At 40.1% G+C, this 12269-nt stretch overlaps 1 protein-coding gene across 1 annotated transcript in view; it reads right to left on the bottom strand.

The window, feature by feature from the left end:
• Window positions 1-9631, bottom strand: part of ARID5B (AT-rich interaction domain 5B) — a 197371-nt gene extending 187740 nt beyond the window's left edge. The window contains exons 1-2 of the mRNA XM_066244205.1: window positions 9533-9631; window positions 8826-9080 (exon numbers count right to left, since the gene is read on the bottom strand). Coding sequence (XP_066100302.1) covers window positions 8826-9080; window positions 9533-9553 — 276 coding nt within the window. The 5' untranslated portion in view covers window positions 9554-9631. The remainder of the gene's footprint in view (window positions 1-8825; window positions 9081-9532) is intronic.
• Between the last annotated feature and the right edge of the window lie 2638 nt (window positions 9632-12269).

The following is a 12269-nucleotide window of genomic DNA, read 5'->3' as shown; positions in this document are numbered from 1 at the left end:
AATTCAAAAACATTTCAATTATGTATTTCCCAGAACTACATCTTTGAGCAACTAATGCAAATGTTACCACCACAATAAAACTTCTTCCCACATAAAAGCATATAAAACAGGTTGAACAGCATATACTTTATATATCATATGCATATTTTTGACTATTAATAAAAAATTCAAAATCTATGTATGCTTTACTTTCCTAAGCAATACAATAATTATGATTAAGGGACAGGCAGCACAAAAAGAGCCAATTTATCTTACTCGTGCTCAGGAATACTATTGTGTAACTAAGCAACTAAAGACAAAATATGGTCTAATTAATTCACTCCTATGCTTATTTAAAAGACACAATTAGAACATTTTTATTTTCCAGCTTGCACAGTAGTTCAACATGCTTGAGGGTGTAGAAAGCAAAGCCTATTATTCTCAAAGACAAGAGTTTAATGTTTAGTGCCACTGATCAGGCTTGGAACTCAACTATGGGGAGGAGGGGTTCTGTTTCCCAGCTGGACTGTTCTTGGAGTAAGGAGAGAGGAAAGGTAGGAAAAAAAATGTTTATAGGGCGACTAGATTGACTAGCAATGTGTGGTGGTCTCTCCCTTGTTTTTCTCACTATGTTCCAACGGTGAAGATGGGACTAGGAACGTGATGGTCACACGGGCAAGGACACACACCACTGTAGGTCTGTTGATACAGTCAGAAAGACTCTACGGAAAATTTATGTAATTAAACCACCCATCCTAGTCAGCATGGTAAATGTCAAATATCCATCTTTAACACTGCAAACAGTGCATCTGATTCTAAAGCAGAATTAATTTACGCAAGTATGTGCTGGAGATGGATGTCATTAGCATAAATCTAAAGAATCATTTCAATAATAGTCATCATCTACATGCTTGAAATGTGTTATCAATATAGATATTCACAGTCCAGGATGTGAGCCGTGCTCCCTAAAGTCTAAGACCCAGGTTCTAATCTCCAGCAAGAGGGAGAACAAAGTGTGGCTGAAAAAAGCCATCCTGTTCAAGGGAGTTATATACAGGACAGATTTTTTTGAGAAATGTAGAATTCATGACCACATCTGTGACAGATAAATGAATCCTTAAACCAACAATCAATAAATTTGTTTTAAATTTTCTTAAAAGCCAAGGCAACGGGTAATCACTAGCTGCAATATTATTCTGAGTAGAAGATGGCAAATATCCAACTACCCTGGCTATAAAAAAAATGACAAGCAAATGCATTTCATTCGAGCAATTATATTCTGGATATTGGCTAAAACTAGAATTTGATAAATGAGCTTGAGTCATGTATCACTAGATGCCACGATGAACAATGGTACGCTTTATTAATAATTAATAATGAAGTATTTACATGTATGGACTCATGTACTTTGTAAACATAACATTTCCTTAGTATGTGCCCAACATTCTAAATGTCAAGAGAGGCTTTAATTGCTTAAAATTTTGACTTGCTATCACAGTTTAAGACCATCAGTCTGACAAACATGCTGGCTCACAGGAAATGCCAACCAACACTCAGGTAAGGAGTGACTCCTTTTCGCTAAAGAAGAAGAAGAATGGCTTTTTACACATTGCCAGCCCAAAGCACTGATTTTTATGGGCTGATGGCTGGAGACTGGAAAAGCACTCCAAGAGATAGAGATGCTGGCTCTAGCCTGTCTATTTAGTCCCAAATAGTCACTAATTTCTCTGGTGTGCTCCTGAAAAAAACAAACAAACAAACAAAAAGCCTCACTATTTTTTTCATATCCTATGGTACAACATGACAATGGATTTCAGGGAAGAAAGAAAAAGTGTGAGGTGGGGGGCCAGAGCTGGCCCACATAGGAATGACCGATCACAGGCCTTCTGCCAGAAGGAAACTGGACCCAACTTAGAGAAAGCAGGCTGTGGGAAAGAAGGCATTTTAATTATTTTGTTAGTCATTCAATAAATACTTAGTGAGTTGTACTGAATGCTGTGGAGGGACCAAGAAGTGAAAATGGCACAGCCCTTGCTCCCAAGAACAGCACTGTAGTGGAGAAGGCAAAGGGGGAGAACACAGGTAACCACCATATAAGGCACAATGCAAAGTGCATGGGAGGGGAACGCCTACCGAGGGACTGTAACATCTCTGAGGGCATGGATTCCTGTCTGTCTTGATCACTGGGTATCCTAAGGGTCTTGAACAAGCTCTGGCAAAAAGTAGGCTCTCTATCAGTATGCATGGCATGAATGAGGCTTCAAAGAATGAAGACAGTATTTCCTAATTTCCAGAAAGATCATGAAAGGCTATAAATAGAGACCTAAATTAATCTCCCAGTTTAACTGGGGAACACAGACAGAAAGAGTCTGACAGCTTTTCTGTGACCAGTATCTGTCCATGGGGCTAGACGATGAGCTCTTTGAGGGCTAAGGACATTCTCCTTTATCTCTGCATCCTGTAGTCCAATGCATACTAGTTCTTCAATCAATAAGCAAGGAGTTGAATAAATTATTTTTTTCCAAAAACATGCAGATAGCGAGTCTTCCTTTGACTGTAGACTACAAGTATTGTCAGCACCATTTACTGACATGTTTCCACAGTTCAGAAAAACATGTGCTAGGCTCATCTTTCTATCAAGACTGATAAATTTCTTGAGAAAAAGGGCCACCCATCCATTTATACCTAGCACAGCACTGAGCACATGGTTAGCACCCAACAAGTAGTTTTTCACTAATTCAAGATAGATACCAACATTGGCTACAGTTAGGATCTTCATCATACAAAATATAACTTCTGACATAGTCTTTTGATTCTCAAATTTTAATATCTTAGACTCAATTGAAATAGAGTTTTGTATTTGTAAATGTTTCTGACATAGCAATGTTAAATTATTTCTTAAATTACTGGATCTTGCTTCAACCCAAGTACTAAAGAGAAAAAGGTGCATAATAACGTTCCTTACATTGTATCAACCCCATAAGTCAGTAAACTTCTGTAAGGGGCCAAATAGTAAATATTTTCCACTCTGTGGGTGATATGGTTACTGTCACAACAATTCAAGTCTGCCTCTATAGCCTGAGAACAGCTATAAACAATATATAAACAAATGAGTCTGACTATGTTCCAATAAAACTTTATTTACAAAAAAAGGAGAGTGCACCAGATTTGACCCTAAGGCCTTAATCTGCTATTGCTTATCACTATCCAATAAATTCTCTCTATATAACTCATTAGCTTTCACCCTTGTTCTAAAGACCCTGCCTGTCAGAGGGTAAAGATATTCTTTCTCTTAGCTTATAATCACCATGAAAAATAAATAGTATCTATTATAATTGCATTCATAATTTGCTGAGCTCTCCTATATAAGTACTATGCTAGTTTCCAGGCCCTTTTTATTATTATTTCTAATTCTCTCAGCGAAGTAGAGGTCATTGAATTTATCTTACAAATGAAGAGACTAAGGCTCAGACGAGTTAAAGAAAATGTCCGAGGCTAGTGAGGTCACTGATGATGCTCAGAAATTTTTAAAAACTCAGCACATGGGTACAGACCAGAGACTGAAGGGCCATCCACAGAGAAAAGAAGACCAACCCAGCACCTCCTAGGTTTCAGAATGTGTCTGCCTAACCTCAGATGTGATACAATAAGGCAATCTTTTAAAAACCTTCTGATCCAGTTGACAGCACTTATCAATACTAAAATGTAAATCCTTAAAAAGTCTTTTATTTTGGTGACACCACTAAAGCTACCATGTATATAAAAGTCAGTCTGACCCTGGCCGATTGGCTCAGTGGTAGAGCATTGGCTCTGCATGTGGACCTCCTGGATTCGATTCCTGGTCAGGGCACACAGGAGAAGTGACCATCTGCTTCTCCAGCTCTCCCCCACCCCCCTTCTCTCACTCTCTCCCCTTTCCGCAGCCATGGCTCAATTGGCCCAAGCAAGTTGGCCTCTGGCACTAAGGATGGCTCCCTTGGGCCTCTGCTTCAGGCATTAAAAATAGCTTGGTTGCAGAGAAACAGAGCAACAGCCCCAGATGGTCCCATAGGAGACTTACTGGGTGGATCCCAGTGGGGGCACATACAGGAGTATGTCTCTCTGCCTCCCCTCCTCTCATTTAATAATAAAAAATAAATAAATAAATAAATAAAAGCCAGTCTGATACGGGCAGCCCTGATAGGCTATATATCCTTGCAAACCAACTTAGATGCCACCCTTTCAGAGAGAAAAGCTTTCGTTAGGAGGGTCCATGATAGTGACTTTAAACTTCAATAAGAACAATAACACTAATATTAATGATAATAATGATTCAATCATTACCAAAGAATCTGCTATGTGCTAACCTCCATTTTAAGCACCTTATATGTATTAATTCATTTAATCTTTAAAATAACCCTAGGAAGTAGGTACTATATTTCCATTTTACAGAAGAGAAAACTGAGGCAGAGAGTTTAAAATTTGCCCAAGATCACAGAGCTACAGTAAGACTGTTTAAAATGCAGAATTCTGGACCCCAATTCCAGAGATCCTAATTGAGTTAATTTCAATAAGGGCTCCAGAGTATATATTTTTAACTTTTTTTAGCCCACAGTGAGGCTGGTAGTGAAACCACTTTTTAAAAATCCTGCCTGCGCTAGAATCTGTAATTCCCTGCTGTGATAGATCTTGACTCTCTGACATCATTAGTTTACTCATCTACATTGACAGTTAGTTACAGATGACCTGCAAACCTTCTTGTAGAATCCAGCCCATGGCCTCTCAGGCTGAAATCCATGCTTGCACATTCACCTATTTTAAGAGGGTATATTGCCAATAGATCAAGCACTTGGCAATTTGAAAATGAATGTAATCAGAAGTTATCCAGTAACAGAACCAATTATCCACCTACTTTGCCATTTTCCTCTTCTGAAGAGCTACTGGCTGAATGTGGTAATTGTGGGTAATTACTGAAGACTCCTTGCATATGGCCTTGCTATTCACTTTCATGATAATTTAAAACAGTGTCATGATTAAGCCCTGGAACCTCCACACAGACATAAAAATTATTATGTTTATTGTTTATAAATTGAGAGTATCTAGAATAAAGACCATCATAGTCATAACTCTTTTCTACTTATTTAAGGACTTTACAGTGTATAAAGTAAGTACTTTTGCCTATACAATGCCTCTTCATATTCACAACAAGCCAAGCCACAATCAACCTTATTGTTGTTCCCATTTTGTTGCTGAAAAAACTGAGGCTTAGAGTGTTTATGATTATTCAAGGTCAAATAAACAGTAAGTACAGAATCAAGATGTAACTCTTTCTGGAGTCACACCAGTTGCCAGCACTGAAAGTAAATGAAGATAACAGTGTGTATAAGCATGCAAATCATTATCATAATTACTAAAACTAATAATAAATTACTAATGATTTTAATGTTATTTAAATTTAACTATTATTATAATATACCACTGGCTAGAATTAAACTTTATAGAATAAATAATGGTTCTGCTACCTAAATATCAGGTGAAATTTGGCAAAGCTGACTGATTAGTCATAGTTCTAAAATGTACAAGGAACTGCCTGCATTAGTATACACTTCTGGAATATATTATGATGTATGCAACCTCTGGCTTCAAGGGTAGTTTTCAGTGGAATAATAAACCAACCCCGAAGCTTAAAAAGGTTTGGATTCTAGCCTGACAACCTTTGACAAATCATATAACTAAACTCAGCAAACCTATGCCTCCATCTGTAAAATGGGCATACAAAGTCCTGCCTTATCCGGCTTTATACAATTATTACAAAAGTCAATAAAATGCTAATCCCAAAAAAAGTCCTTCGGAGATTATACCAAACTACACAGGGATGCCATTTGTAATCTTGCACAATGATAATTTTCCTGCTTTTAGAACTGATGTCTTTACACTTCAAGAAATCATAAAAAGACAGACTGGTTCTCTTAAGCCAAAAAAGCATAGTGAGTCCTGGCTGTCCTTTCAAAATGGATGCTGATGTCAGCTCAATCAGGAAATTATTAACCTCCATTTGGTTACTTAAAATAAACTGTGCTGGCTGATTAAATGTGCTGAACATTTTCTCCAAGTAACAGCACACATCACCAAGAAACCTTTCTCTTTCAGTTAAACATTGTAAATGACAAATGCATCATTCAAAACTATTTAAAATCAATAATAAAAATCATTTCACTGTATATAAACAACTTAATGGAGTAAGTGAAAACAAAGCAAATTTCTTAATGAGAGGGCCCTCTCTTGGTGCCAGCAGTAAGTGCTGGTTTCTGTCCGATCTCCTCCAGAGGAGACTGCTGCTGCTATTCTGCTAATGAATGACTTACTTAGGCCAGGGGGAAAATGACATCACCAGGGTGGAAAACCGATCTGCATTGGGAAACTTCCTACCTGCTTTACATTTGTCATAATTATTTTGCACAATGCATCCTGCATTTGCATAATTTTGAGGCGTGCCATTATCTCAATTGAAAATTGTTTTAATATGGCTGAATAATTCACAATGACATCAGCCAAAGTCCTAATGAAATATACAAGTATAATCATACAGCTAATTACAAGCCGTGTTAGCATTAAAAAACAAATCATGCATAATATTAGACGATGTATATGCAGCTGAGGATTATAAATAGAGCCATCTCCTTCCCCAAATCCCCTAGAGTTTACTTTTAAATGGTAAGATTAATTTTTTCAGGTATGGCTCATAGAGCAGTGATGAAATGCACAGATCATTACAATGGTTCACTTTCATTTCCCCATAATGAACATTTTTTTAAAAATCGTGTATTTAAAAATATATCTATCCAATATCAGCGGTTCTAACAGATGCTACATTCTGCTAAAACTGGCTTTTATTCTTAAATCAGAACTCATTGTTTAATTATACAAACAGAAATTATAACTGGATCGAGTGCGGTCTTTAAAAAATGTTCCAATTTTAATTCAAAAATTAAAAAACAAACAAACAAACAAAAAGAGAGTTACCACAAAATATCCCATAAAACACTAAATAATTTCCTTCTGGGTTTAGTCAGAAGTCTATTAGGCACTAGCTCTTTTCTGGATATTTAATCCTTCCCTTTTCCAGATCACAGGCCATGTTGAAGTAATAAATTTGAAAAGCAAATAAGAAATCAGAAGGGGGAGGAGGAGGAAGACAGCTGCGCAGGAAAGTTGGATCTGTGGAGGGGGCCGAGCTAGACCTTGGGAGGGGGAAAGAGCTCAACCTGTTGGTAGGTTGCAGGATTTTTCACAATATTCCAAGCAACACCTTCGTAAAATAGCAGGCAGTCATCGGGAAACGTGAACATTTCAAAACCAAAGCTGGCGGAGAGGGCGGAGGGGGTAAAAGGGGAGGTGTTCGGAGAGGAGGGCGGGGCTTATTTTCGAAGAGGCAGATCCCTAGGCGAACATTTTGACCAACTCCTGTAATTAACAGGCAAAGACCACTGATGGGTAATTCGATCCTGGGGAGAGGGAGTGACCTGGCGGTGCCAAAATTACAAGCAACTCCATCAGACCAAGGGATTCTGGAAGGACTGGTAGGCAGCTCCAAGCTCCTGGATGAGTTATATGGGGAACCATTCATTTAACAAAAAGATCTTTACACCTACCTCGAAAGCTTGAGAGCCTGGCACTGTGCTAAGTGCCCTCAAAAGTCTCAGATTACCCTGCTCTCGCTGGGCAACACAAAGCCTCGCCAGGCTGCGGTGTGCCCCCCGCCCCACCGCGCGGTGGGCACAGACTCCCCAAAATAGTTCCCCGGGTAGGTACTACGGCGCTCAGGTCGGTCAGTTGATTAGGGGAGCCAGCAGAACTGCGGTCACACAAGTAAATGACAGAGCCGAAGGGAGGCGGCCGCTCCGGCGCCTGGTGACAGCGGGCTCACCTCGGGCGTCCTCCCGGGAGCGCGGCGAGCGCCCCCGCGGCCTCTCAGAAACGTGCCAGGGAGGCTGGGTCCCTTCCCACCCTTCCCGGGAGCGCCGTCGTGGGTACGCAGGACGCCGAACCTACAGGGCCAGTGGGCGAGCACACACCCCTCTGTCCTTCCCTACCCTTCCCTTCCTTGTCCCCGTCCCACACATCCCCACAGATCACGCTGGAAGACGTCCACTTGGCGTGGAGTAATTGAAAACTAGAACATCAAATGGCTCGTCCGAGGGGGAGGGGGTGGGGGCGCGAGATAGTTGTTAATGCTTAACGTGTTTGTGCCGGTTACACGACCGCTTTGAAATCCGCCCGGGCAGATCTGCAAGTTATTTGAATGTATTATTCCAGTACCTGTCATTTATCACTTTATTCAACACGTCTTTGCCAACTCAATAGCTTTTGATCTCACTCTGCCTCCATTTCGTAATTTCCGCCCTCTTAAACATATCAAATACTTACTTTAAAAAAAAAAAGTGAACAATATCGAAACCCACCGAAATAAATCCACCCAGCCCCGACCGAGCCAGAAGCGAAGGTAAATTTTGAAACGGCAAAAAATATATAAAACGCATGTGATGTTCAAGGGGTAGTAGCAGAACGCAAGCGAACACACACACACACACACACACACACACACACACCCTTGAACAAAACCCTTCTCGAACGAGTTATTTGATCTTGACTAAAATCAGCAGTTGGATCCTCTTTGTAAAGCTGACAGCCAAACTCTGACAATGGCAAAATACTCGAGCCCCAGCTAGTGGCGCTACCCCTTTAAAAAAGGAGTCGATCCTGCTCGCCTGCAGAAGTGAATACAGTATTTTCAAGCTTGCCCTGTAATAAGCATTACTAGTGGGAAAATAATAAAGAAAGAAGAAAGGGAGATATAAGTTTACCACCTCGCCATGGTCGCTATTTCTGCCCTGGGGAGTATCTTCTGGGAGGAAATAAAGTTTAGAGCTGGATAAAAGTTGCCGGCTGGTCCTCTCTTCCCACAACAGCTGGAGCTCCGCTATGCAAATCGGATCCTTTGGCGTACATCTTACAAAGAAAAAGTCGCCAAGGGACAAAATTCTTGGTTTGCCTTCAAGGTGGAATTGAAAAGCCTTGTAGAAAATGTAAGGTCCGTGCAAGCCACACGGTGAGCCGACCCACTGCAGGGGGAAAAAAAAGCACCAAATAAATAATGTAGCCATCAGAGCACAAACATCTATTTCCAGACACATTTACACACAGACATCCACACTGTTAATACAGAAGAGCCAACAGATATAAAGCTGGGTGTAAAAATAATAGAGCCCACAAATTTTCTGCCTCTCTTAAAAACAAACAAACAAACAAAAAAATCTCCTCCACCCCCCCCCCCGCCCCCAACCGCCACCTCTCCCTACCTCTCCATCTGAGGAGGCAAAATTACATTATGTATGTATGATCAGTGCAGGGATTTTTTTTTAACAATAAAAATGATTTGGGGGGGATGCAGAGGGTAAAAGTTTGGTGAAAAGTTTGTGGGGGGTGTGGGTGGGTGTAGAGGTGTGGGTGAGATGGGGGGTTGGGGGGTGCCGAGGGGGTGCCGGGATCGGAGGAGCGGAGGAGAGCGAAATACCTGGAGTGAGTTGGGCTCCATCTCGACGTTCTGAATTGATTGAACTCAACATTCTCTCCAAACTTGTTGGCTTGAATGGATTGCATCAGGTCCTGGCAGGGAAAAACATTCTCTGTCTTCAGCTGGCGTAATGTCTCAATATAAAATTGAGTTCTTGCCTCCCCTTCAGCACCAAAATGATTGAAATTATGTCCTAATATTTCTCTGACGACTCAATTTTCAGCTGCTGTCAAAAATGTGCAGGTTTCCCTCCAAATGTAGGTTGATCAAATTCATAACCGGGAGAAAGACTCCGTCCGATCTCGGCGGGAAGCGGATGGATCAAGGCAAAAAACATATAGAAAGGTTTGTAAAAATAAAATCCACCCTAAAACTGTATAAAGATGAAATCTCCCTCTTCCTAGTCTCCCTTGTCTATGGGTGTCGTCCGATCAGATTTTTGGAGGAGATGAGAGTTGGCGAGCTCTACTGTGCATCTGACAGGACCTGCTTGTATATGTCTAATATAAAGAACATTTCCTGCAGAGATTCCGGGGCGCTGCTCCTCTTTCTAATGCTCCTTAGCAGATTTGCTGTTATTAGACATGTAGATTTGTTTGATAGTTAAATTACGCTTCCTCACTGCCATGTTTTCGAGAACTAATCTGTTAAATTATCTTTTGATGCCTATTTACATGGAAGGGAAAAGTGGGTTATCGATTATATAAACATATAAATATTAATGCATTTGTTCGCGTCGCAAAAAAATACTCAGCAAAAAAAATAATAAAAGGACAGAAGACAAGTGAGCAGTGCACACATCTCAGGATTTTGCAAACAATATTGAACGGACAGCGACTGCATGTAGGGACTGGAACAATAAACGATGCATGATAAATCAATAAATGCGAGCAGCGAGTCTGCTCGGAATATGAATTCAGGCTCCCGGTTCTGCGTGCATTCTTTAATTTTGAAGTATATACACTAGTACGTGTTTACAATGCTGATGGACGCCAAGGGCGCTCTCAAATGATAATGTGTTTATATAACCCAGCGCTACAGGAATAATATACTGACTCCTACCCCACCCCCACTCCCTCCCCCGCCAAAAAGGGAGGAGAGCTTCCTCAATAATAGTTTGAAACTGAAAAAATCCATTTGCAAACTAGTTAAATACAACCAGAAATTAAGCTGTTGAAAACCGGGGGCATGAACCGTAAGACAATAAAGGCTTTAAATGTGTATATTTATTGTTCTGGAGCCCTAGAGAATTGTGAGGTTTGCATGCAGGGCTATTATGCAAACACAGAGAAACTTAAGAGCGACAGAACAAGGAACAGGCAGAGACTGCAAAGCCCTTGCTCGCTCCGACCCAGCTGCCAGTCCTCCGCCAGCCTAGATTGCATTTTCGCAGTGTTGATGTAAAATGGTGTACTCGCTTCCCCCACGCTCCCCCCACCCCCTTCCCCGCTCTCCTCCCACTCCTTCCAGTACCCCCACCCCCAATGATTTTATTATATTGGCACCAATCTTTCCAAAGTGGGTCTGGCATGCTAAAAAAGTAAACATGTACTATATGGGGAATAAGGTCTGTATAGTATGACAGTTGAAACTTGATCTGTGATAAAATTACAGGATGTTGAAATTACTAGTAAGCTATTTTTAACGCTTTCGCAACGTTTCACCTCTAGTCACAGCATCTAGTTGAAACAGGATTACTTTAATGAAAATTATATTCACATGGCTGAAGTTAATACACCCGGCAGAGCACAAATGCCTCATATCCAGTGACTTGAGATGGAAAGACCCTCTGTGTGTATTTTTATGCCTTTTCATAACGTCTGCGTCCGCTGCAGTAAGAATTAGGGCACTTAACATTATCTAAACCACATTTTTGATTCAGAACATGGGGAAGTAATAAAAGGCAAGCTCTATCTCGTTTCTATACACACAGAGATAAACGAAAGAAAATGGCAGATCCTCCAATTACAATAAGTAATAAAAACCCATGCCAAACAACCGGTTTTCTGAAAGATATCGAAAACTATTTTAATAATTTAAAGTAATATCACAACTCTGCATCATGAAGGAGGCAATATAACAATTCAGTCTCCCAGCTTTTGTATTAGCTAAATTATGACTTGCACATCACTCTTTAATTATCTTCCTTGAAATTTCATCTGATCTTTCTATTTTATAAACATGGGTTACAAAGAGAAATTATAGCTCTCCCTCTCTCTCTCACTCTTTTTAACTTTATGATGCATGCTGCAGACATTTGAATAGAATAACCCATTTTGTTCATTTTTTAACATATGAATGGACTTGACTGAAGGGCATTTTACATAATTTTTAAAATATAATACATGAGAGATGCCTAAGGCTTCTGTTAGTTTGTAACACACACACACACACACACATACACACATTACTTGAACTGTTCAAGTAATCCTATATTAAAAATTTGAGTTGCAGTATTTTGACAAGATCATATATAAGATCAACTCTGAGTCAGTTTCCTGTATGACCAATGCAGCAGCATTCATGCAGGAAACCTCAACAGAATGCCTGAGGGTATCCCTCAATTATATATTAAATCTCTCTAAAAAAATACAGAGCTCTTTACAGCATCTAAGCAACTTCTGTTTTTGAAGCTATAAGTCTTTAACTGTCTGTAAGGGACTTTATCCAATTAGAAACCCTGTTACTATGTCTTCTCAAGGTAGGCACTGAGCTAGGCTGCATGCTGCATAATCTC

The sequence above is a fragment of the Saccopteryx bilineata genome, chromosome 9 (genome assembly GCF_036850765.1).
Source record: "Saccopteryx bilineata isolate mSacBil1 chromosome 9, mSacBil1_pri_phased_curated, whole genome shotgun sequence".
Lineage (NCBI taxonomy): Eukaryota > Metazoa > Chordata > Mammalia > Chiroptera > Emballonuridae > Saccopteryx > Saccopteryx bilineata.
This window is presented reverse-complemented; position numbering and strand designations above follow the sequence as displayed.